Source organism: Canis aureus, chromosome X, assembly GCF_053574225.1.
Source record: "Canis aureus isolate CA01 chromosome X, VMU_Caureus_v.1.0, whole genome shotgun sequence".
NCBI classification, from domain to species: Eukaryota; Metazoa; Chordata; class Mammalia; order Carnivora; family Canidae; genus Canis; species Canis aureus.
In genome coordinates this window covers 76,901,935-76,929,715 of record NC_135649.1, presented here as the reverse complement: position 1 = coordinate 76,929,715, position 27,781 = coordinate 76,901,935, and the positions used below count along the sequence as shown (strand labels likewise).

Genomic DNA, 27,781 nt, shown 5'->3' with positions numbered 1-27,781 from the left:
AAGAAAATTATTCACCATGACCAAGTAGGATTTATCCCTGGGACACAAGGCTGGTTCAACACCCGTAAAACAATCAATGTGATTCATCATATCAGCAAGAGAAAAACCAAGAACCATATGATCCTCTCATTGGATGCAGAGAAAGCATTTGACAAAAGACAGCATCCATTCCTGATCAAAACTCTTCAGAGTGTAGGGATAGAGGGAACATTCCTCGGCATCTTAAAAGCCATCTATGAAAAGCCCACAGCAAATATCATTCTCAATGGGGAAGCACTGGGAGCCTTTCCCCTAAGATCAGGAACAAGACAGGGATGTCCACTCTCACCACTGATATTCAACATAGTACTGGAAGTCCTAGCCTCAGCAATCAGACAACAAAAAGACATTAAAGGCATTCAAATTGGCAAAGAAGAAGTCAAACTCTCCCTCTTCGCCGATGACGTGATACTCTACATAGAAAACCCAAAAGTCTCCACCCCAAGATTGCTAGAACTCATACAGCAATTCGGTAGCGTGGCAGGATACAAAATCAATGCCCAGAAGTCAGAGGCATTTCTATACACTAACAATGAGACTGAAGAAAGAGAAATTAAGGAGTCAATCCCATTTACAATTGCACCCAAAAGCATAAGATACCTAGGAATAAACCTCACCAAAGATGTAAAGGATCTATACCCTAAGAACTATAGAACACTTCTGAAAGAAATTGAGGAAGACACAAAGAGATGGAAAAATATTCCATGCTCATGGATTGGCAGAATTAATATTGTGAAAATGTCAATGTTACCCAGGGCAATATACATGTTTAATGCAATCCCTATCAAAATACCATGGACTTTCTTCAGAGAGTTAGAACAAATTATTTTAAGATTTGTGTGGAATCAGAAAAGACCCCGAATAGCCAGGGGAATTTTCAAAAAGAAAACCATATCTGGGGGCATCACAATGCCAGATTTCAGGTTGTACTACAAAGCTGTGGTCATCAAGACAGTGTGGTACTGGCACAAAAACAGACACATAGATCAGTGGAACAGAATAGAGAATCCAGAAGTGGACCCTGAACTTTATGGGCAACTAATATTCGATAAAGGAGGAAAGACTATCCACTGGAAGAAAGACAGTCTCTTCAATAAATGGTGCTGGGAAAATTGGACATCCACATGCAGAAGAATGAAAGTAGACCACTCTCTTTCACCATACACAAAGATAAACTCAAAATGGATGAAAGATCTAAATGTGAGACAAGATTCCATTAAAATCCTAGAGAAGAACACAGGCAACACCCTTTTTGAACTCGGCCATAGTAACTTCTTGCAAGATACATCCACGAAGGCAAAAGAAACAAAAGCAAAAATGAACTATTGGGACTTCATCAAGATAAGAAGCTTTTGCACAGCAAAGGATACAGTCAACAAAACTCAAATACAACCTACAGAATGGGAGAAGATATTTGCAAATGACATATCAGATAAAGGGCTAGTTTCCAAGATCTATAAAGAACTTATTAAACTCAACACCAAAGAAACAAACAATCCAATCATGAAATGGGCAAAAGACATGAACAGAAATCTCACAGAGGAAGACACAGACATGGCCAACATGCATATGAGAAAATGCTCTGCATCACTTGCCATCAGGGAAATACAAATGAAAACTACAATGAGATACCACCTCACACCGGTGAGAATGGGGCAAATTAACAAGGCAGGAAACCACAAATGTTGGAGAGGATGCGGAGAAAAGGGAACCCTCTTACACTGTTGGTGGGAATGTGAACTGGTGCAGCCACTCTGGAAAACTGTGTGGAGGTTCCTCAAACAGTTAAAAATAGACCTGCCCTACGACCCAGCAATTGCACTGTTGGGGATTTACCCCAAAGATACAAATGCAATGAAACGCCGGGACACCTGCACCCCGATGTTTCTAGCAGCAATGGCCACGATAGCCAAACTGTGGAAGGAGCCTCGGTGTCCAACGAAAGATGAATGGATAAAGAAGATGTGGTTTATGTATACAATGGAATATTACTCAGCTATTAGAAATGACAAATACCCACCATTTGCTTCAACGTGGATGGAACTGGAGGGTATTATGCTGAGTGAAGTAAGTCAGTCGGAGAAGGACAAACATTATATGTTCTCATTCATTTGGGGAATATAAATAATAGTGAAAGGGAAAATAAGGGAAGGGAGAAGAAATGTGTGGGAAATATCAGAAAGGGAGACAGAACGTAAAGACTGCTAACTCTGGGAAGCGAACTAGGGGTGGTAGAAGGGGAGGAGGGCGGGGGGGTGGGAGTGAATGGGTGACGGGCACTGGGTGTTATTCTGTATGTTAGTAAATTGAACACCAATAAAAAAAATAAATAAAATAAAATAAAATTAAAAAAAGAAAAAAAAAGAAGATGTGGTCTATGTATACAATGGAATATTATTCAGCCATTACAAACGACAAATACCCATTTTTGCCTGGATGTGGATGGACTTGGAGGGTATCATGCTGAGTGAAATAAGTCAATCGGAGAAGGCCAAACATTATATGGTCTCATTCATTTGAGGAATGTAAAAAATAGTGAAAGGGAATAAAGGGGAAAGTAGAGAAAATGAGTGGGAAATATCAGAGAGGGAGACAGAACATGAAAGACTCCTAACTCTGGGAAATGAACAAGGGGTGATGGAAACGTGGTGGTCGGAGGCTGGCAGTACTGGGTGATGGGGGCACTTGATGGGATGAGCACTGGGTGTTATGCTATATGTTGGCTAATTGAACTCCAATAAAAAAATAATAAAGTCGCAGTAAAAAAAATCCATTTTGATACCCTATGCCTTTTGATTGAAGCAATGAACCCATTTATATCCAGAGTAATTATTAATATATATGAATTCATTGCCATTTTATGTTATATAATGTCGTTGCTTCTGGAAATTTTCTTTGGTTTAGTTTGTATTGCTCTTTGGTTCTATTCTGTGTTGCTCTTGGTCTTTGTTTCTCACTCAAAGAGTCTCCTCTAATATTTCTTGCAGGGCTTATTTAGTGTTCACAAATCCCTTTAGTTTTTATTTGTCTTGGAAACTCTTTACCTCTCCTTCTATTCTAAATGACATCCTTGCTGGATAAAATATTGCTTGCTAAAGATTTTTCCCATTCACAGGTTAACTATATCATTCCACTGTCTTTTGGCTGGCCAAGTTTCTGTGGATAGATCTGCTGTGAATCTGATTTTTCTTCCTTTGTAGTTTAGGGTTCTTTTTTCAGTTGTTGCTTTCAGGATTTTTTCCTTTTCTCTGTATTTTTTAAATATAAATTCAATTAGCTAACATATAATACATCATTAGTTTCAGATGTAGTTTTCAGTAATTCATCAGTTGTGTATAACACTCAGTGCTCATCACATTACGTGCCCTCAAAAATGCTCCTTATATCTGTAGTTTGCAAATTTTACTACCATATATCTTTCTATTCACCTGTTTTCATTGATTTTAATGGGAATTCTCTTTGTCTGCTGGATTTGGATACCTGCTTCCTTCCCAGATTAGGGATGTTTTCAGCTACAATTTGTTCAAAGAAACTTTCTGCTCCATTTTCCCTCTCCGTCTGACATTCCTCTGTTAGGAATGTTATGTTTAATGGAGGCACTGAGTACCATTCATCTACTTCTGTGATCCAATATTTTCCTCCCTCTTCTTTTTGGTTTCATTTGTTTCCATAATTTTATCCTCTTTATCACTTCTTCCTTTCTCTGCTTCTTCCATCCTCGTGATCATTACATACAGTTCATTTTGGATCTCAGCTATAGCATTTTTTATTTTGGCCTGACTAGTTTTTAGTCTTTTGTCTCTGTGATAAGGAACTCCCTGGTGTTTCTATGCTCTTCTCAAGTCCAGCTAGTATCTTTCTAATTATTGCTTTAAATTCTGGTTCAGGCATATTAATTATATCTGTTTGTATTAGATCAGTGGCCAGAACTAATCTTGTTTTCTTTTGGGGTGAATTCCTCCATCTTGGCATCTTGTCTAGGTCTCTGTCTTCTGTGTGTTGTGAAACCCTGTTATGTTTCCTGCTATTGAGAGTAATGGATATACTAAGAAAAGTCCTATACTGTCTAGGGCCTGGCACTTTAAGGAGTGTTTCTGGTGTACACTGAATGTGCTCTGCTGTTTTGTTTTGGCTATTCTTTCCCTCAGGTCAGTCCTCTGCAGAGTTTCTCCTTACCTGCAGTGGAGAGTGTTTTGCCCTTGTCCAGTGTGTAGTGAGTTCTAAAGAGGTGTGCTCTGCTTTAATTGTTAAAAGAATCTAGATCCCATTTCCCTGAGAGGTAAAGCTTTGCAGCACTCTATGGTCAGTAGACTTGGTGCGTGTAGGAGGTTTGTGGTGGTATTCTGCAGGAGGGACTGTTATTCTGGATCTCAGGCATACTTGTCCTAGTTCAGCAGCAACTGAAGGAAGCTGGGAAAGGGGACAGGACTTGGTCTAAGTAGCTCAAATCTCCATTGTAGATGCTAGATGCTATAATGCACACTTAAGTCTGTCAGTGTTAATGGGCAGGGGGAAAACCACATCAGCCAGCTCTCTTGTCCCCAGACATGGGAGTTCATGCCTACTTATTCAGGAATCCCTCACTGAAGAGCAAACAATCTGCACTTGTGTGTCCCAGGGCCCCTTCAGTTCCCTGCCTCTACCCTGTCTGTGTCTGATCTGTCTGCCCTCCTGGCCATGCAGTGCTTCTGTGTTTTATTTCAGGAACATTGGCTGGGTGTTAAAACTCCAAATTTTAGGGACCTGGTACAGCAGGGACCCATCCTGGTCCTCTAGGGAATGGTTTCACCACACTATGGCTAGTGCTGCTTTGTCCCATAAGGGCAATCACAAGAACCACAGGGGCTTGGAGTTTATGGTCAAGTGCAGCAAAAAGCTGGAATCCAGGTTAGCTGCCCTCAGCAGGTATCTCTGCTCCTATGTTAATGAATGGAGCATCTCAGTGGCACCCATAGGCTTTTTTGTCCCTGGAGAAGCAGAGCCACCTCTACCAAATGCATTCCAAGCATGGGAACTGTCTCTCCCAGTATGATGCAGAGGATCCTCAGACCATGCTGTCTGTTCCTAGGCCTCTGCCTTCCTTCTCCACAGAAGCACCTCTACACCTGCCAGGCTCCACCTGATGTTGCAGACTTTTAAAACTTTAGTTTGAGCTCCACTGCTTAAAAATCTTGTAATAATCATCCCCTCTTCTTTTCCCTATAAGTGGTTTTGGGGAAGTGTTTTTCTTGTACAGTGCCCTGTGCTCTTTTCGCTCTCTCTCTTTCTCTCTCTCTCTCTCTTTCTGATCAAGGTTCCATCCCCTCTGCAGCACTGGCAAATATTTTCTCCTTCAAATCATATCTCTGTATCTCCTACCTTCCATGATGTAGCCTCTTTTCTCCCTCTAGTTGTGCAACTTGTTCTCAGTCCTGAGATGATTTTCCTGAGTGTTCAAAAGGATTTGATGTTTATCTAGCTGTGTTCAAGGGACCAGGCAAGCATAGGGTCCTCCTACTACTCTGCCATCTTAACTCTTCCCCTAGTATCTTTCTTATTAACTCTTTAAATGTTTGGAGGAATTCCTCTGTGAGCCCTCTGTTCCTGGACTTTTGTTTGTTGGGAGTTTTTTGAATATCAATTCAACTTCTTTGCTGGATATTGCTCCATTCAAATTTTCTGTTTCTTCCTCTTTCAGTCTTGGTCATTTTTATGTTTCTAGGAATTTATCCATTTCTTCCAGTTTTTCCAATTTGTTGGTACATAGTTTTTCATAATATTCTCTTATAATGATTTGTATTTATGTGGTGTTGTTCATTATTTCTCCTCTATCATTTGTGATTTTATTTGACTTTTCTCTTTTTTCTTGATATGTCTGGCTAGAGGTTCAATTATATTGATTTTTTTCAAATAATCACCTGGTTTCATTGACCTGTTCTGTTTGTTTTCTATGTCATTCATTTCTGCTCTAATCTTTACTATTTCCTTATTTGTTCTGGTTTCAGGCTTTGTTTGTTTTCTTTCTTCTAGATTTTTAATGTGTAAGGTTAGGTATTGACTTGAGAATTTTCTTGTTTTTTGAGGTAGGCCTATATTGCTATAAATTTCCCTCGTAGAAGTGATTTGCTGCATCCCAAAGAGTTTGGACAATTGTGTTTTCATTTTTATATACATTTTATTTCTTCTTTGATTTCCTGGTTGACCCATTCATTGTTTAGTGGTATGTTACTTGATCTCCATATATTTATGCTCTTTCCATAGTTTTTCTTGTAGTTTCATAGCATTGTGATCAGAAATGATTGCATGGTATTTCTTTGATATTCTTGGATTTCTTGAGGTTTGTTTTGTGACCTATTCTGGATAATGTTCCTTGTGCACTTGAAAATAATGTCTATTCTACTGTTTTAGAATGGCATGTTCTGAATATATCTGTTAAGTCCTTCTATTCCAGTTTGTCATTCAAAACCATTGTTTCTTGTTGATCTTCTGTTCAGATGATCTGTCCATTGCTATAAGAGGGGTGTTAAAGTCCCCTACCATTATTGTATTATTATCAATTAGCTCCCTTATGTTTGTTATTAATTTTTTTATGTATATGGGTGCTCTCATATTGGGTGCATTAATATTTACAATTGTTTTATGTTCTTGTTGGATTTTCCTCTTTATTATTATGTAGTGTCCTTTTTTGTCTTTTGTTCAAGTGTTTGTTTTAATATCTAGTTTATCCAACATAAATATTGCTACTACAGCATTCTTTCTTAATTGTTGTATTGTGGTTAGACACAAAACTGACATTTTCAACTATTTTAAATGAACAGCTGAGTGGCATTAAGTACATTCATAGTGTCATGCAACCATCAGCGCCATCCATTTCTAGAACCCTTTCATCATCCCAAACTATACCTATTAACGAATAACTCTCTAACCTTCCCTGCCAGATGCTGGGAACCTCTATTCTACTTTCCATCTCCATGAATTTTCCTGTTCTAGGGACCCCACATAAGTGGGATCCTACAATATTTGTTCTTTTGTGCCTGGCTTGCTTAATGTTCTCCAAGTTCATCCGCGTTGTAGAATGTAGAAGTACCCTGTTCCTTTTTATGCTTGGATGATACTTTATTGTGTGGATAATACCAGATTTTGGTCATGCGTTCCTCAGTAGCTGACCCACATGGGTTTCCACCTGTGGGCTAGTATGAAAAATGCCACCGGACAGTGGTGTGCAGGCATCTGAGTCTCTGCTTTAGGGATGGTTTTTTTTTTTTTTTTTCTTTTTTTTTTTTTATTGGTGTTCAATTTACTAACATACAGAATAACACCCAGTGCCCGTCACCCATTCACTCCCACCCCCCGCCCTCCTCCCCTTCCACCACCCCCAGTTCGTTTCCCAGAGTTAGCAGTCTTTACATTCTGTCTCCCTTTCTGATATTTCCCACACATTTCTTCCCCCTTCCCTTATTTTCCCTTTCACTATTATTTATATTCCCCAAATGAATGAGAACATATAATGTTTGTCCTTCTCCGACTGACTTACTTCACTCAGCATAATACCCTCCAGTTCCATCCACGTTGAAGCAAATGGTGGGTATTTGTCATTTCTAATAGCTGAGTAATATTCCATTGTATACATAAACCACATCTTCTTTATCCATTCATCTTTCGTTGGACACCGAGGCTCCTTCCACAGTTTGGCTATCGTGGCCATTGCTGCTAGAAACATCGGGGTGCAGGTGTCCCGGCGTTTCATTGCATTTGTATCTTTGGGGTAAATCCCCAACAGTGCAATTGCTGGGTCGTAGGGCAGGTATATTTTTAACTGTTTGAGGAACCTCCACACAGTTTTCCAGAGTGGCTGCACCAGTTCACATTCCCACCAACAGTGTAGGAGGGTTCCCTTTTCTCCGCATCCTCTCCAACATTTGTTGTTTCCTGCCTTGTTAATTTTCCCCATTCTCACTGGTGTGAGGTGGTATCTCATTGTAGTTTTGATTTGTATTTCCCTGATGGCAAGTGATGCAGAGCATTTTCTCATATGCATGTTGGCCATGTCTATGTCTTCCTCTGTGAGATTTCTGTTCATGTCTTTTGCCCATTTCATGATTGGATTGTTTGTTTCTTTGGTGTTGAGTTTAATAAGTTCTTTATAGATCTTGGAAACTAGCCCTTTATCTGATATGTCATTTGCAAATATCTTCTCCCATTCTGTAGGTTGTCTTTGAGTTTTGTTGACTGTATCCTTTGCTGTGCAAAAGCTTCTTATCTTGATGAAGTCCCAATAGTTCATTTTTGCTTTTGTTTCTTTTGCCTTCGTGGATGTATCTTGCAAGAAGTTACTATGGCCGAGTTCAAAAAGGGTGTTGCCTGTGTTCTTCTCTAGGATTTTGATGGAATCTTGTCTCACATTTAGATCTTTCATCCATTTTGAGTTTATCTTTGTATATGGTGAAAGAGAGTGGTCTAGTTTCATTCTTCTGCATGTGGATGTCCAATTTTCCCAGCACCATTTATTGAAGAGACTGTCTTTCTTCCAATGGATAGTCTTTCCTCCTTTATCGAATATTAGTTGCCCATAAAGTTCAGGGTCCACTTCTGGATTCTCTATTCTGTTCCACTGATCTATGTGTCTGTTTTTGTGCCAGTACCACACTGTCTTGATGACCACAGCTTTGTAGTACAACCTGAAATCTGGCATTGTGATGCCCCCAGATATGGTTTTCTTTTTGAAAATTCCCCTGGCTATTCGGGGTCTTTTCTGATTCCACACAAATCTTAAAATAATTTGTTCTAACTCTCTGAAGAAAGTCCATGGTATTTTGATAGGGATTGCATTAAACGTGTATATTGCCCTGGGTAACATTGACATTTTCACAATATTAATTCTGCCAATCCATGAGCATGGAATATTTTTCCATCTCTTTGTGTCTTCCTCAATTTCTTTCAGAAGTGTTCTATAGTTTTGAGGGTATAGATCCTTTACATCTTTGGTGAGGTTTATTCCTAGGTATCTTATGCTTTTGGGTGCAATTGTAAATGGGATTGACTCCTTAATTTCTCTTTCTTCAGTCTCATTGTTAGTGTATAGAAATGCCACTGACTTCTGGGCATTGATTTTGTATCCTGCCACGCTACCGAATTGCTGTATGAGTTCTAGCAATCTTGGGGTGGAGACTTTTGGGTTTTCTATGTAGAGTATCATGTCATCGGCGAAGAGAGAGAGTTTGACTTCTTCTTTGCCAATTTGAATGCCTTTAATGTCTTTTTGTTGTCTGATTGCTGAGGCTAGGACTTCCAGTACTATGTTGAATAGCAGCGGTGAGAGTGGACATCCCTGTCTTGTTCCTGATCTTAGGGGAAAGGCTCCCAGTGCTTCCCCATTGAGAATGATATTTGCTGTGGGCTTTTCATAGATGGCTTTTAAGATGTCGAGGAATGTTCCCTCTATCCCTACACTCTGAAGAGTTTTAATCAGGAATGGATGCTGTATTTTGTCAAATGCTTTCTCTGCATCCAATGAGAGGATCATATGGTTCTTGGTTTTTCTCTTGCTGATATGATGAATCACATTGATTGTTTTACGGGTGTTGAACCAGCCTTGTGTCCCAGGGATAAATCCTACTTGGTCATGGTGAATAATTTTCTTAATGTACTGTTGGATCCTATTGGCCAGTATCTTGTTGAGAATTTTTGCATCCATGTTCATCAGGGATATTGGTCTGTAATTCTCCTTTTTGGCGGGGTCTTTGTCTGGCTTTGGAATTAAGGTGATGCTGGCTTCATAGAACGAATTTGGAAGTACTCCATCTCTTTCTATCTTTCCAAACAGCTTTAGGAGAATAGGTATGATTTCTTCTTTAAACGTTTGATAAAATTCTCCTGGGAAGCCATCTGGCCCTGGACTCTTGTGTCTTGGGAGGTTTTTGATGACTGCTTCAATTTCCTCCCTGGTTATTGGCCTGTTCAGGTTTTCTATTTCTTCCTGTTCCAGTTTTGGTAGTTTGTGGCTTTCCAGGAATGCATCCATTTCTTCTAGATTGCCTAATTTATTGGCGTATAGCTGTTCATAATATGTTTTTAAAATCGTTTGTATTTCCTTGGTGTTGGTAGTGATCTCTCCTTTCTCATTCATGATTTTATTAATTTGAGTCTTCTCTGTCTTCTTTTTAATAAGGCTGGCTAATGGTTTATCTATCTTATTAATTCTTTCAAAGAACCAACTCCTGGTTCTGTTGATCTGTTCCACAGTTCTTCTGGTCTCGATTTCGTTGAGTTCTGCTCGAATCTTTATTAACTCCCTTCTTCTCTTGGGTGTAGGATCTATTTGCTGTTTTTTCTCTAGCTCCTTTATGTGTAAGGTTAGCTTTTGTATTTGAGTTCTTTCCAGTTTTTGAATGGATGCTTGTATTGCGATGTATTTCCCCCTTAGGACTGCTTTTGCTGCATCCCAAAGATTTTGAACGGTTGTATCTTCATTCTCATTAGTTTCCATGAATCTTTTTAATTCTTCCTTAATTTCCTGGTTGACCCTTTTATCTTTTAGCAGGATGGTCCTTAACCTCCATGTGTTTGAGGTCCTTCCAAACTTCTTGTTGTGATTTAGTTCTAATTTCAGGGCATTATGGTCCGAGAATATGCAGGGGACAATCCCAGTCTTTTGGTATCGGTTCAGACCCGATTTGTGACCCAATATGTGGTCTATTCTGGAGAAAGTTCCATGTGCGCTTGAGAAGAATGTGTATTCAGTTGAGTTTGGATGTAAAGTTCTGTAGATATCTGTGAAATCCATCTGGTCCAGTGTATCATTTAAAGCTCTCGTTTCTTTGGAGATGTTTTGCTTAGAAGACCTATCGAGTATAGAAAGAGCTAGATTGAAGTCACCAAGTATAAGTGTATTATTATCTAAGTATTTCTTCACTTTGGTTAATAATTGATTTATATATTTGGCAGCTCCCACATTCGGAGCATATATATTGAGGATTGTTAAGTCCTCTTGTTGAATAGATCCTTTAAGTATGATATAGTGTCCCTCTTCATCTCTCACTACAGTCTTTGGGGTAAATTTTAGTTTATCTGATATAAGGATGGCTACCCCTGCTTTCTTTTGAGGACCATTCGAATGGTAAATGGTTCTCCAACCTTTTATTTTCAGGCTGTAGGTGTCCTTCTGTCTCAAATGAGTCTCTTGTAGACAGCAAATAGATGGGTCCTGCTTTTTTATCCAGTCTGAAACCCTGCGCCTTTTGATGGGGTCATTAAGCCCGTTCACATTCAGAGTTACTATTGAGAGATATGAGTTTAGTGTCATCATGATATCTATTCAGTCTTTGTTTTTGTGGACTGTTCCACTGAACTTCTTCTTAAAGGGGAATTTTAAGAGTCCCCCTTAAAATTTCTTGCAGAGCTGGTTTGGAGGTCACATATTCTTTTAGTTGCTGCCTGTCTTGGAAGCTCTTTATCTCTCCTTCCATTTTGAATGAGAGCCTTGCTGGATAAAGTATTCTTGGTTGCATGTTCTTCTCATTTAGGACCCTGAATATATCCTGCCAGCCCTTTCTGGCCTGCCAGGTCTCTGTGGAGAGGTCTGCTGTTACCCTAATACTCCTCCCCATAAAAGTCAGGGATTTCTTGTCTCTTGCTGCTTTAAGGATCTTCTCCTTATCTTTGGAATTTGCAAGCTTCACAATTAAATGTCGAGGTGTTGAACGGTTTTTATTGATTTTAGGGGGGGATCTCTCTATTTCCTGGATCTGAATGCCTGTTTCCCTTCCCAGATTAGGAAAGTTTTCAGCTAGAATTTGTTCAAATACATATTCTGGCCCTCTGTCCCTTTCGGCGCCCTCGGGAACCCCAATTAAACGTAGGTTTTTCTTCCTCAGGCTGTCGTTTATTTCCCTTAATCTATCTTCATGGTCTTTTAATTGTTTGTCTCTTTTTTCCTCAGTTTCCCTCTTTGCTATCAACTTGTCTTCTAGGTCACTCACTCGTTCTTCCACCTCGTTAACCCTCGTCGTTAGGACTTCTAGTTTGGATTGCATCTCATTCAATTGATTTTTAATTTCTGCCTGATTAGCTCTAAATTCTGCAGTCATGAAGTCTCTTGAGTCCTTTATACTTTTTTCTAGAGCCACCAGTAGCTGTATAATAGTGCTTCTGAATTGGCTTTCTGACATTGAATTGTAATCCAGATTTTGTAACTCTGTGGGAGAGAGGACTGTTTCTGATTCTTTCTTTTGAGGTGAGGTTTTCCTTCTAGTCATTTTGCTCAGTGCAGAGTGGCCAAAAGCAAGTTGTATTGGGAAAAAGAGAAAAAGAGAGGAGAGAAAGAAGGAAAGAAAAGAGAAAGAGAAAAAAAAAGGGAAGAAAAAGAAAAAAAAAACGAAAAAAAAAAAAAAAGAAGAAAAAGAGAAAGAAAAAGAAAGGAGAAAAAAAGGGGGTGGGGGAAGGAAACAAATCAAAAAGCAAAACAAAACAAAAACAAAAACAAAAACAAACAAACAAAAAAAGAACCACCGGGGAGTATCTTCTGATTCTGTGTACTTTAAGTCCCTTGGCTTCTCCTGGAAGTTGTCCGTCTAGCTGGTGTTCTGGGGGAGGGGCCTGCTGTGCTGATTTTCAGGTGTTAGCAGTTGGGGGAGCTGCTGTGCCCCTGCCTGGTGCAGGGCTCGGTGGGGGTTGTTTACCCCGTGAGGCCGCAGGAGGAACAGCCCCAGTGGCGGGGCAGCTCTGGAGCCCTGGATTCAGCTCCGGCAGGAACTCCGTCTGCAGGGCCTGGAGGCTCCGGGGCGGGGCCGCTGATCTGCTCAGCTGGGGCAGGAGCGTCCTCGCTGTCCTGGGCCCTCCCGGCCTCTGCCTGTCCCGGGGGAGGCGGGATCCTGGGCTGTGTCCCGGCGCCCTGTGCTCCGGAGCCTGCGCTGGTGGATTCGCGCTCCCGGGCCGCGCAGCCCCCTCCGCGGAGCCGCCGCCCGAGCCCCTCCGAGCTGCTCCTGGAACCGCGCAGCCCCCTCCGCACGGAGCCTCTTCCTCTGCCGGAGCCCCTCCGAGCTGCTCCCGGGGCCGCGCAGCCCCCTCCGCGGAGCCGCCGCCCGAGCCCCTCCAGCTGCTCCGGGTCCCGCCGGGTCCCGCCGTGCGCGCTGCAGCCCTTAGGGAGCTCGGCGCACTCTCCTGGGTGCGCAGTTGCTGTTACTGACCCGGGGAGCCCGAGGGCATCCCCTTCCTTCTGGGTCCTGCTCCAACTCCCTGCGAGCCCCTTTCCCCCGGGAAGGTCGGTGCAGCTCCTGCTCCTCCGGGACGGGGCTCTCCTGACCTGGGGACACTCGCCCCGGCCTCAGCCCGGCTCCTCGCGGGGCCCCTCCCCCTTGGAGGCCTTTGTTCCTTTATTTCTTTTTCCCCGTCTTCCTACCTTGATAGAAGCGCGAACTCTTCTCACTGTAGCATTCCAGCTGGTCTCTCTTTAAATCTCAGGCCGAATTCATAGATTTTCAGGATAATTTGAAGGTTTTCTAGGTAGTTTGGTGGAGACAGGTGATTTGGAGACCCTACTCCTCCGCCATCTTGCTCCTCCCTACTACAGCATTCTTTTGACATCCATTTGCATGATAGATATTCCTTAGTCCCCTCACTTTCAATATGCAGTTGTCTTTAAATCTAAATTGAGTCTATGCTGGTAGGCAGCATATAAATGGGTCTTGTTTATTTATCCATTCTGTCACCTTATTTTTTTTACTGGGGCATTTAATCCATTTATATTCAAAACAATCATTAATAGATATGTGTTCGTTGTCATTTTATTATTTATTATGTGGTTATTTCTGAAGGTTTTCTCTGATCCTTTCTTTTCTCTCTTCCATGTTTTGCTGGATTTCTTTAGTGGTGTATTTGGATTTCTTTCTCTCTGCTCTTTGCATATTTATTAGTTTCTTCAGTGTATGGGTACCATTAAGTTTGTATATAACCATTTCTGCATATAGCAGTTTGTATGAAGCTGTTGGTTATTTAAATTTGAACTCATTCTTTACTCGTTTCACCATCTTTGAGGTAAATTTTGTCACATTTTGCATCCATTCTTTTGTGAGTTCCTTGACTTCTTTTTTACAGAAGTATTCATTTTTATTGCTTTTGTGTTGCCTACTTTCAGACAGTCACTTGTAGTGCCATGCTGTGTAGTCTTCTGTTCCCCAAGGCCTGGCACATCTTGAAGTGTCTCTGATGTGTTTTGCATGTGCATTGCTGTTTTATCTCGGCTGCTTTATCCTTCAGGCCAATAGTTTCAGAGGCTCTCTTTGCCTGTTGTGGGAAAATATTTGGCCTCTGGGATGAATGTGGCATTTTAACTAAGTGTACTCTGGTCTGCTTGTGAAATGAGAGTTGTCATCACCATGCCTGGATCCTAGGCTCTGCAAATCTCCTGAGTTGGGGGACAGGGTATGAGCAAGAATTTGTGCCTGTCTTCTAGGGAAGGGGGCCTACAGTGCTGGGACTGAAGCAGGAAAGACTGAGAGGGGACATTTTCTGGAGCATGGGGCCTTGGTTTAGACTAGTTAAGCAGTGAGCATTTGTGCTGGGCTTGTTCTTGTAGGTTGCCCTGTGCTTATGCTGAAGAGTAGGTGTGGGAAATGGCTCCAGCCAGTTCCCTTTGTTACCAGAGGGTCTCTTCCATGAACACTGCCTTTGTGGGATGTACTTCAAAATGAGCAAATATCCTTCCTAGTGTTCAGTAAAGTTTCCCTCTTTTCTTCATACTCTTCCCTTACTTCTCTCAACTCCCTATATATTCTGTGCATGAGAAGAAAAAAACAGTCACTGTTTCCATGCTCTATTTCCACGAGTTATTTTCCTGCCTTCTTCCCAAGAGCAGTACAATGCCATCCAGACTCTATCCCAGCCAAGCCCACTGACCTTTAAAACCACAGACTTTAAGTTCCATTGGCTGACAGAAGTCACAAAATTCAGTTCCTCTCACTTTCTAAGACAATTGCTATCTGTGCACTTCCTGTGACTTTGTCTGTCTCTCACCCTCCTCCATGACTGTTGCTCCCTCCCCACTTCAGCAACCACAATCTGTTTCTCTCCCAAACCACATCTCCACCCTTCCTACTTTCTTTGATGTGGCCTCTTCTCTACCTTTAGTTGTGGAATTTGTTCTGATAATCTTCAGGTCAATTCCTTGTGTATTTAGAATGATTTGATAATTATCTAGTTGTATCCATGGTACAAGGAGAGCCTAGGGTCTTCCTACTCCACCACCATCTTCCAACAATCTATATCAAATCTACAAACATTAACAATAATTATTTAACATCATCCAATATCTAGCCAAATTTTCCCAATGATCTCATAAATGTGTCACCATTATCTTCCCTCTTTCTTTATGGTCCCTTTGAATGCAGTCTTATTCCGCTTTCATTGAGGAGCTAGTTAATTCTCCAAAATAGCTCTGCACATGTCATTCCCCTCTTTGAAACAATTATATTTTATCACATAGCCTTTCTTCAAACTCAACTTTCTATCATATTCCAAATATGCAAAAATAAAGGATAGTTTTATTCTGTGTCAGAGGTGCATTACTGAACATTTCTCATAATTCAAAACTAATTTCTTATAATTCAAAACTAAATTCTCATTTCTCATAATTTAAAACTCTTCTAACTCAAATCTAATCATGATAGAGAATGAGATCTTGTTTTGTCAACTGGCTAAAGTAACACCACTATTTCTAAGACCATTTTCAGGGTCCAGTGTGTTGTTTGGCAATGACATACACAGTTCACAGTATCATAGACCTTTATATTAATGGATTTTTTACGAAATTTTTAATTAGGTTGCAGTTTTGTGAGGTTTTTTTTTCAGACATAAAAAGGATGGTTTATTAGTCATTTCGCAGCAGGTAGCATGAACTTCTTTGCAGTGGTTAGCCTCAGTCCCCAAGTCTCAGGCTAGTGATAAGAAGCACTGCAGATGTATGATATGCGAACAATGGGTTTTGTGTTTTGTGGGTTTTTAAAAACATATATTACCTCTAAATTGATCATTTAATTCATACTTTTTAATTTAAAAGTTGGATATTTCGGCTTTGCATATAGTACAACTGATAATACTGTATCAGTATTCTCTAAGCATATTGTCTGTTGTTATATCTCTGCAGACAGGAATATCTCTTATCCCTTCTCTGCCTGAGAATTCCCATCAACTCTCTAAGATCCATATATAATAGCTCTTCCTCACTGAAACCCTCTCTCTTGTTTATACAGAATGAATTATTCCCTTTTCTTTTTCTAAAATGCCTTACTTACATGTCTGCTTCATCACTTATTATGGCATGACTTTTAAGCTATTCACATTATTCTATCATTATAATTAGTATGTTAGTATGCACTTCATGAGTAGACACTTACATTTGCCCTCACAGAGCTTAGCATAATACATTTATATTAAGAAAATATTGACTTTAAGTAATCTTGCAGGATTATTATAAAGATTAAATGAAATAATTTGTATCAATTGCCTGATACAGTGCCTGGTACTAGTGTTAAGTAAAGTTTCCCTTCTTTTTTCCTCATACTCCTGCCTCATTTCTCTCAACTCCCTATATATTCTGTTCATAAGAAGAAAATACAGATTTCTTGCTTTCATTGTTCACATGTCTCTTCTTCAGGGTATTGATTATTTTCCACCTTTCATTTATTTACTTATTTAAGGTCACTGGCTCTATTCATATCAGAAATCCTCCAAAGTCAGCAAAAAGAGAGAAGATGACATCTCCACCATTCCCGGATGCCAGTCCTATGGAGAACCCAGCACTCATTGCTGACATCAAGATTGAGCCCCCAGAAGAACTTCTGGCTAAGGATTTCAATCTGCCCCAGGTGGAACCAGTTGACCTCTCTTTTCACAAGCCCAAGGCTCCTCTCCAGCCTGCCAGCATGCTGCAAGCTCCAGTACATCCCCCCAAGCCACAGCCTGCTCTCCAGACACTTGTAGTGTCCACTTCAACATCTGACACAAGCATATCAGCAAATACCCCTACTGTTTTGACTCCAGGCTCTATCCTGGCCTCCTCTCAGAGCACTGGTGGCCAGCATATCTTACATGTGATCCATACTATCCCCTCAGTCAGGCTGCCAAATAAATCGGGTGGCCTGAAGACCATCCCAGTAGTGATACAGTCACTGCCCATGGTGTTTACTACTTTGCCTGCAGATGGGGGCCCTGCAGCCATTACAATCCCACTCATTGGAGCAGATGGCAAAAATGCTGGATCAGGTAAGCATCAGTTTGCCTCTTTCCTGGATATTACCTTCCTCCATTTATTCTCTTTTAGGATTATCCTATCTCCTATCTCTTTTCACTCCCTCTATTCTTGCACACAGCTTCAAGAGTAACTATTTATAAATAATGTTTTTATCATGTCTCTTCAGTGCTTAAGAATGTACAATGATGCTCTTTTGTTTAGTACATGCTTCTCAAATTAGGGTGCACATATTTTCGAGTGAAATACTATGTATCTTCCTGGAACCTGTATGTTGTTTGATAATAAGTAATTTAAAATATTTTATATTTTAAAAATATGATTTTATTAGGGAAAATGTACAATTTGAATAGACTTTTAAGATAAAACACAAATTCCAAAAATAGTTTTAAGCTTATTAAGGTACACACCCTAGGACTTTCTAGGAAAATGTGTTTGTCTATGTCATTAGGAATGCTTTTGTGGAAAACTTGAGAATATTTCTAGTTCTACATATGTAGCCAGCCTTAGCAACTCCCTCTCCCAGTACCATATCTTTTCTCTTCCCTACAGGTAAAATAGTGTTCTTTGAAATATTGCCATCTTCCCTGTGCTCCCTTCAACTTCGCATCTATAACTTTGCATTTTACTTTTTTATTTGCCTGTGTTACAAGTGTATGGGCATTCTTCCCAACTCAATTGTAAATTCCTCAAGGACAAAACTATCTTTTTTTCCCTTTGTGCATCTTCAGAGAACTTAACACAGTGGTAGTTAATAGTTGTCTTGCAACAAATAATTTGATGAACAAACTTGAAAATCTGTACAGGAGAGAGTTCAAATGCTGTAATCTTCCTTATTATTTAATCTTAGAAATAAGTTCAAAATTCAGAAAAGAATAAATTAAGTCCCCTTTTCACCACTATCTCCCAGCCACCCACTTCCTATCATGGAGATGTATCTATTTTAGTTTGTAATTGAAAATGATCAAAGAAAATTATATGGCCTCTGAAGTGGTTCAAAATATTTAGCTTCACCAAAGCTATAGAATTGCAATCAGTTTTGGATGTTGTGCCTTAGGAAGGACATTGGGAAGTTGGAGTATAATCAGAAGAGAAAATCAGGATAGTGAGACATTTCAAACACATGTCAAACAAGGAGCTCATAAATATTTAGCATGAATTAAAAAGACCAAAAAGGAGATATATGGGTGGAAATGACTAAAAATCAGATCTTAGCTCAGTATAGAAAAATAATTTTAATAGTTGTCTGTCTTTGAAATTCAATACATTGTAATCATTCCATCACCAAATGTAGGAGACTGAAAAACTGAGACTCTGTAGTGTTTTTCTGAATAAAAATACCAATCTGCTAGTGGTTAATTGTGGTAATAAGTGTGTTTATAGCAGTCTTGTTTTTGAGATTCCCCTGAAAGGGTTAATTAAAATTTCGGTATCAGTTGTCATATGGGAAGAGAGAGACAAACAAAAAAGGAAATGGGAAAATAAAATTCCCTGAGAATTTGCTGATATCAAGGTAGTGATAGCATCAAGCAATGATTTGATAGGGCTTTGAATTGCTATCATAATATCCATCAGTCAACTAGAGCACTCTAAATAAACAAAATAAATTTTAAACATTTCAATGTAATTTTAAACTAAAACCATTTTAGCCCAATAGTCTCTAAAATGGTATGTTTACACCTCGGTTGGGAGGTGAGGGAGTAAGGAATGTATACAAAACAATAGCACAAGAAGAAAGTGTCAACATTTCTATTCCTGTTCTCTCACCCTTTGCATGTTCCTTTTGTTTTTCATAATGTACACAAAATTTTAGTATGCTAGTACATTTGTAGCATACGTGCACACATACAGAGACACACATACATATTGAGATGTATGCTTAAAACTTTTTAGTGAGTGATACACAATCAGTGTATGGAGGCAAATGTACTAGCCAAATATTCCACACCACCCCCTGCCTTATTGCTACCTTTAAGTTTCTTCTATATAGAAAATTTTAAGCTTTAACTAGATCTAGAAGACTGGTGCCCATTGGGTCAAACTCAAAAACTGAGTTTTGTTAGGGATCTGAAACATCAGTGGTTGATAATAAATATTTGAGGGCTTCTCCCAAAATAGGTTGAAGGGAAGGATGTCAACATGTATCAAGTACCTACTAGCTACTAGGTATGCATTTCATCTCATTGGCTCATTTCCATTTAGGGACACAAAAGCCAAAGGAGATGTTTCCATCTCTGAGGTGAACCTAGGCATTAATCTTCAGACAGCCAGCAAACTATTCAGAAAGTTTAGCTCAACAAATACACATTGAGTCTGACTTTTTGGGAGACCCTTGTTTTAGGGGTTGGAGATAGTTAAATCATACCCAAACCCTATCCTATTTAATTCATTATCCTAGAGAAGCTCTTTCCAGTGAGCTCATTCCAGGAGCATAAGAATACTCCTTATTATCTTTCTCTCAAAGGAATTTTAGCTATGTTAAAAATTGTAAATGTTCTTTTCTTCCTTCCATACAAATGTACTTCTTTCATCTTTGCTTTTTATCTATTTCTCTATCTTGCTGCTACTTCTTATTGTGTGCCAAACTGGGAATCCTGAGAATGATTGCAGAGGTACATATATTTGTAGCCCACACTGCTCTTTTTCTTTGCTTTTAGTGAAAGTTGACCCCACCTCCATGTCTTCACTGGATATCCCAAGTGACAGTGAGGAGAGTACAATTGAGAGTGGATCTTCGGCTTTACAGGGTATTCAGGGACTGCAGCAAGAGTGAGTACTTTTGTCTTTACTTCGGATCTGTCTGTATATATATGTGTGTGTGTGTGTGTGTGTGTGTGTGTGTGTGTCTGGTAAAAGTGGAACAAAGTCTCAGATACAATAGTAAACATTTAAGGATAACAAAATATAGGTAAATTGCCTTCCTGGCAAAGGCATGAGTTTGAATGAACACATGTGCATGGACATGCATGTTATAGCAGAGTTATATACCAATTGTCTAGACCACCAATTTTGCTCTTGAAAAATCTATAAATTTCCCATAAAGTACAGTTGCATATTGTTTCTCTCTGTAAGTTTATAGCACCCTTATCTTCCAATGTTAAGACTAATAAGATAGTTGTCATGCATTTTAACAACCATGTAATATGAAAAAATACGTTTATGTAAACACAAAAATGAGTCTTGTTAGAGTGAAATGCTCACACTGGGAACAGAAATCACCCAAGGAAGCATTACCACCTCCTGGAACCTGCACTTACTGAGAATGGCCTACTTGAGGGAATTGCTTGAACTATTTCAATTATTTCTTTTCTTGAAGGCCTACTCTTAAATTGGCATAAATTAAATGCATATATGAAGTGATCCGCTGTATTCAAGTCCATTTATTTAGCTTCCATGGTAAAATCATTTTTTGGTCCTCTCTTTCTTTGCTCAGACCATCAGCAATGACCCAAATGCAGGGAGAAGAGTCTCTTGAGTTGAAGAGAAGACGGATTCACCAATGTGATTTTGCAGGATGCAGCAAAGTGTACACCAAAAGCTCCCACCTGAAAGCCCACCGCAGAATCCATACAGGTCTGCATACTTCCACCTCATCACCAACACACACACACACACACACACACACTCAGAGAGAGAGAGAAAGAGAGAGAGACTGTGAGAGATAGGAAGAGAGGAAAATCTTGAAACAAAGACTGATTCATTTATACTCATGGACACAAGCTTCGTTAATGGATTACCCTTATGTCTTGTTCCTACTCAAGTGTAGCTTTTTAAAAAACCAGCCTAGGAAAACACTAAGTCTTGTGTCTTTCGAATAGGAATTATCCCCATTTAACACTCATGGGTCTTTCTAATCAGGAAGTTATAACACTTATACTAAGATTAAGCATCTAAGACATATACTAAGACTAAGACATCACTCCTTCCCTTGTTACCAGAGCCCCACAGGTTTTACCGAGTATGGAAAAGCACAAAGGCAATTTAAATTAAGTGAAATTAAAGCAGAATTTTGGAGCTAAACATAATCCACCAACCTGTAACACACCTTTGTTCACTAGGGGAAAATGTGCATATTAAAAAAAAAAAGTTAAGTAAAGCGAACCTGATGGAGATTCTGCCAACTGAAGGGCACTGCGCCCTCTGAAAGAGAACTGTCATTCAAATTCAACTAATTATTACCAAATTTCCGAAATTTTGAAGAAAACCAAAAATAAATCAAGATTGTGACAGGCACTGAGGGGGGCACTTGATGGGATAAACACTGGGTGTTATACTATATGTTGGCAAATCAAACTCCAATAATAAATATACAAATAAAAGAAAAATCAAAATTTTATGTGAAATGTTCTAGATTTTGAATGTTGGCATATAATTAAAAAATTATTATAGCACCAGGGACTCAAAGAAACCTGTGTATGGGCCAGATGTAGATTGTCAGTCATTAGTTTTTACCCTCTACTTTGGAGACTCCTTCTTCCCCAATCATTCAGCTCAGAATTGAGGCTTGGACACAATGGATAAGGGGCCTTCCTTTCTTGTAAACATGCACTGCATTATATTTGTTGTGTTAGGATTTGTGTAGAAGAAACCAGAATCATAGATGCTGTGCCCTGAAGCTCTGAACAGGTAACCAACTTCCAGGCTGCACGGTCACAACATTCCTGTGACACTTTTCTTATTGATATTTTATTTGCTTCTCCTTCATGTAGAGTGCAGGCTGATTCCGCTTACACACAAATACGTGTGTGTGTGTGTGTGTGTGTGTGTATGCATGTATAAATATATATTAAGTAATTAAACTTAAATTTTCAACTTGTAAAAGTAGAATAGTTTACTAGGCTATCATGTATCCTTCACCCAACATTCATAATTATATCAGTATATAGCCAACTTTGTTTCTTCACATCCTTACTGATTCCCCCACTCTCCACAGTATTATTTTGGAACAAATTCCAGACATCATATCATCTTAGTCATAAGGAATTTTATAAAAAGGTATAAGATTACTATCACATAAAAATTCCTTGATATTGGTTTTTCTTAATATCAATATCATATTTCTTTTCCTTTTTTAGGTTCAAATTAGTTAACATGTACTATATTATTAGTTTCAGTGGTATAATTTAGTGATTCATCAGTTGTATATAATACCCAATACTCATAACATCAAGTGCCCTACTTAATGCTCTGCTCCCAATTATCCCATCCATCCACTCACTTCCCCTTCAGTAACCCCAGATTTGTTCCCTATAGTTAAAAGTCTCTTATGGCTTACCTCTCTGTTTTTACCTTATTTATTTTTCCTTCCCTTCTCTTATGTTCATTTGTTTTGTTTCCTAAATTCCACATGAGTGAAATCATATGGTATTTGTCTTTCTCTAACTTACATATTTTGCTTACCATAATACAATCTAGTTCAATCCAGATTGTTGCAAATGGCAAGATTATGTTCTTTCTGATGGCTGGGTAATATTCCATTGTATATATATTTATATTACCTCTTCTTTATCCATTCATCTGTCAATGGATGTCTGGGCTCTTTCCATATTTTGGCTATTGTGGGCATTGCTGGTATGAACATTGGGGTGCATGTGCCCCTTCAAATCACTATTTTTGTATGTTTTTGATAAGTAACAAGTAGTACAATTGCTGGGTCATAGGGTATATCTGTTTTTAACATTTTGAGGAACCTCCACACTATTTTGCAGACTGGCTGCATCAGTTTGCTTTCCCAACAACGGTGTAAAAGGGTTCCTCTTTCTCTACATCATTATTGACATCTGTTGTTTCTTGAGTTGTTAATTTTAGCCATTCTGGCTGGTGTGAGGTATTACCTTATTGTAGTTTTGATATGTATTTCCCTGATGATCAGCGACATTGAACATCTTTACTTTTTATTTTTTATTTTATTTTTTAATATTTTATTTATTTATTCACGATAGAGAGAGAGAGAGGCAGGCAAGGGAGAAGCAGGCTCCACGCAGGGAGCCCGATGCGGGACTCGATCCCAGGTCTCCAGGATCGCGCCCTGGGCCAAAGGCAGGCGCCAAACCGCTGCGCCACCCAGGGATCCCTTTATTTCTAATTAAAATTCAATAAGCCAATATGCAGTACATCATTAATTTCAGATATAGTGTTCAATAATTTATCAGATGCATTTAACACCAAGTGTTGAGCATCTTTTCATGTTTCTATTAGCCATTCTATTATATGTCTCATTGGAGAAATGTCTGTTCATGTTTTCTTCCATTTTTTAAAAGATTTTATTTATTTATTCATGATAGACACACACACACAGAGAGAGAGAGAGAGAGAGAGAGGCAGAGAAGCAGGCTCCATGCAGGAAGCCCGATGTGGGACTTGATCACAGTACTTGGGGATCACACCCTGAGCCAAAGGCAGATGCTCAACCACTGAGCCACCCAGGCGTACCTCTTCTTCCATTTCTTGATTGGATTTTTGTTTCTTGGGTGTTCCATTTCATAAGTTCTTTATATATTTCAGATACCAGCCCTTTATATCATAAGTCATTTGAAAATATCTTCTCCTATTCCCTAGATTGCATTTTAGTTGTGTTGATTGTTTCCTTTGGTGTGCAAAAACTTTTTATCCTGGTGAAGTCCCAATAGTTCATGTTTGCTTCCCCCCCCCCCCCCTTACCTCTGGAGACGTGTCTAACAAGAACTTGCTGTGGCCAAGGTCAAAGAGGTTGCTGCCTATGTTCTCCTCTAGGGTCTTGATGGATTCCTATCTCAGAATTAGGTCTTTCATTCATTTTGAATTTATTTTTAAGTATGTTGTAATGAAGTAGTCCAGTTCCACCCCTCTGCATGTTGTTGTACAATTTTCCCAACACCGTTTGTTAAAGAGAATGTCTTTATTCCATTGGATAGTCTTTCCTGCTTTGTTGAAGTTTTGTTGTCCATAGAGTCAAGGGTCCATTTCTGGGTTCTCTATTCTGTTCCATGGATCTATGTGTCTGTTTTTGTGTCAGAACCCTACTGTCTTGATGATTATAGCTTTGTAATACAACTTGAAGTCTAAAACTGTGATGCCTCCAGCTTTGGCTCTTTTTCAACATTCCTTTGGCTATTTGGGGTCTTTTCTGGTTCCATACACATTTTAAAATTATTTATTCAAGCTCTGTGAAAAATGCTGGTGTTATTTTTATAGGGATTGCATAGAATGTGTGGATTACCCTGAGTAATATAGACATTTTAACATTATTTGTTTTTCCAATCCATGTACATGGAATATTTTTCCATTTCTTTGTGTCCTCCTCAATTTCTTTCATAAATGATCTATAGTTATCAGAACACAGATTTTTTTTACCTCTTTGGTTAGGTTTATTTCTAGATATCTCATTATTTCTGGCACAATTGTAAATGGGTTCAATTCCTTGATTTCTCTTCCTGATGCCTCATTGTTAATGTATAGAAATGCAGCAACTTCTGTGTATCAAATTTAAATCCTGTGACTTTGCTAAATTCCTGTATCAGTTCCAGCATTTTTTTTTTGGTGGAGTGTTTTGAGTTTTCTAAAGAATATCATGTTGTCTGAAAAGAGTTAAAGTTAGACTTCTTCTTTGCTGATTTGGTTTCCTTCTATTTGTTTTTTGTGTCTGATTGGTGAGACTATGACTTCCAGTACTATGTTGAACAACAGTGGTGAGAATAGACATCCCTGTCATATTCCCGACCTTAAGGGAAACGTTGTCAGGTTTTCTCCTTTGAGGATGATATTGGAGTGGGTCTCTCATATATGGCCTTTATGTTGAGGTATGTTCTCTATATCACTACTTTGTTCAGGATTTATCAAGTAAGAATGCTATATTTTTTCAAATGCTTTTTCTGCATCTATTGATATGATCATGTGGTTCTTATCCTTTCCTTTATTAATGTGGTGCATCAGGATGGTTGATTCTCAATTGTTGAACCACCTCTAAAGCCACGGAATAAATCCCACTTGGTCGTGGAGAATAATCCTTTTAATGTACTCTTGGATTAGCTAGTATCTTGGTGAGAATTTTGGCATCCATGTTCATCAGGGATATTGGTCTGTAATTCTTCTTTTAGTGGGGTCTTTGTCCAGTTGTGGGATCAAGGTAATGCTGGTCTCACAGAAAGAGTTTGGAAGTTTTCCTCCCATTTATATTTATTGGAAGAGTTTCAGAAAAATAAGTGCTAAATCTTCCTTAAATGTTTGATAGCATTCCCCTGGAAACCATCCAGGCTGGACTCTTGTTTATTGGGAAATTTTTTTAGTACTGATTCTATTTATTTGTTCATTATGGGTCTGCTCAGGTTTTCTATTTCTTCCTGTTTCAGTTTTGATCATTTATATGTTTCTAGGAATTTATCAATTTCTTCCAGATTGCCTAATTTGTTAGCATGTATTTACTCATAATACTCTCTTATAATTGTATTTCTTCAGTGTTGGTTGTGGTCTCTCCTCTTTCACTCATGATTTTATTTATTTGGATCCTTTATCTTTTGTTTTTGATAAGTCTGGCTAGGGCTTTATCAGTTTTTCTAATTCTTTTAAAGAACCAGCTCCTAGTTTTGTTGATCTGTTCTACTGGGGTTTTTTTTTATTGCTATATCATTGATTTATCTTCTAATCTTTATTATTTCCCTTCTTCTGCTGGATTTAGGCTTAATTTGCTGTTCTTTTTCCAGATCCTTTAGATGTAAGATTAGGTTGTATATTTGAGACTTTTCTTGTTTCTTGAGAATGTCCTATATTCCTATATACTTCCCTCTTAGGATAGGCTTTGCTGCATCCCAAAGGTTTTGAACTGTCATGTTTTCATTTTCATTTGCTTCTATATATTTTTTAATTCTTTAATTTTCCTGGTTTACCTATTTATTCATTAGTAGAATGTTATTTAACCTCCACATATTTGTGGTCTTTCCAAATTTTTTCTTGTGATTGAGTTCAAATTTTAAAGCATTGTGGCCTAAAAATATGCATGTTATAATCTCAGTCTTTTGGTATTGGTCGAGTCCTGATTTGTGAACCAGTATGTGATCTATTCTGAAGAATGCTCCATGTACACTCAAAAAGAATGTGTATTCTGCTGCTTTAGGATGAAATGCTCTGGATATATCTGTTATGTCCATCTGGTTCAGTATGTCTTTCAAAGTCCTTGTTTCCTTGTTGATCTTCTGCTTAGATGATCTGTCCATTGCTGTGAGTGAGGTGTTAAAGTACCCTACTATTATTGTATTATTATAAACGAGTTTCTTTAAGTTTACTATTAATTGTTTTATATATTGGCTGCTCCCAAGTTAGAGACATAAATATTTACAATTGTTAGATCTTCTTGTTGGGTAGACCTCTTCATTATGTTATAGTATCCTTCCTCATCTGTTATTACAGTCTTTGGTTTAAAATATAGTTTGTCATTATATGGTCTCATTCATTTGGGGAATATAAATAATAGTGAAAGGGAATAAAGGGGAAAGGAGAAAAAATAAGTGGGAAATATCAGAAAGGGAGACAGAACATGGAAGACTCCTAACTCTAGGAAACGAACTAGGGGTGGTGGAAGGGGAGGAGGGCGGGGGGTGGGGGTGACTGGGTGGCGGGCACTGAGGTGGGCACTTGACGAGATGAGCACTGGGTGTTATTCTGTATGTTGGCAAATTGAACACCAATAAAAAATAAATTTATTATTAAAATAAATAAATAAAATATAGTTTGTCTGATATAAGGATAGCTACTCCAACTTTCTTTTGATGTCCATTAGCATGATACATGCTTCTCCATCCCCTCACTTTCAATCTGGAGGTGTCTTTGGCTCTAAAATAGTTCTCTTGTAAACCAGCATATTGATGAATCTTGTTTTTTTAATCCATTCTGATACCCTATGTCTTTTGATTGTAGCATTTAGTCTATTTATATTCAGAGTAATTACTGAAAGATAAGAGTTTAGTGTCCTTGTATTGTCAAGTTGCTGTTTCTGTAGTTTATCTCTGTTCCTTTTTTAGTTTTTCTTGCTTTTAGTCTCACTTTCCATTCAAAAGATCCCCTTTAATATTTCTCACAGGGTTGGTTTAGTGTTCATGAACTCCTTTAGTATATGTTTGTCTTGGAAACTCTTTATCTTTCTTTCTATTCTGAATGACAGCCTTGATGGATAGAGTATTCTTGGCTGCAGATTTTTCCCAGTTAGCATGTTGAATATATCATGACAGTGCTTTCTGGCTCGCTAGGTCTCTGTGGATAAGTCTGTTGCCAGCCTTAGAAGTCTACCCTTGTAGGTTAATCACTTTTTATCCCAAACTTCTTTTAGAATTCTCTCTTCTCTATATCTTTGTGTTTTGCAAGTTTTACTCTAATATGTCATGGTACTGACTTGTTTTTGTTGATTTTGAGGGGAGTTTTCTGTGCATCATGGACATGAATGCCCATTTCTTTCCCCAGATTAGGGTAGTTCTCAATTATAATTTGTTCAAATAAGTCTTCTGCCCCCTTTTCCTGCTCTTCTTCTGGGACTCCTATGATACAGATTTTTTT

At 38.8% G+C, this 27,781-nt stretch overlaps 1 protein-coding gene across 1 annotated transcript in view; it reads left to right on the top strand.

Moving 5' to 3' along the window:
* Nucleotides 1-27,781, top strand: part of KLF8 (KLF transcription factor 8) — a 296,414-nt gene that overhangs the window by 242,067 nt on the left and 26,566 nt on the right. The window contains exons 3-5 of the mRNA XM_077889758.1: nucleotides 16,710-17,274; nucleotides 19,918-20,029; nucleotides 20,694-20,833. Of these exons, the coding sequence (XP_077745884.1) occupies nucleotides 16,710-17,274; nucleotides 19,918-20,029; nucleotides 20,694-20,833 (817 nt within the window). The remainder of the gene's footprint in view (nucleotides 1-16,709; nucleotides 17,275-19,917; nucleotides 20,030-20,693; nucleotides 20,834-27,781) is intronic.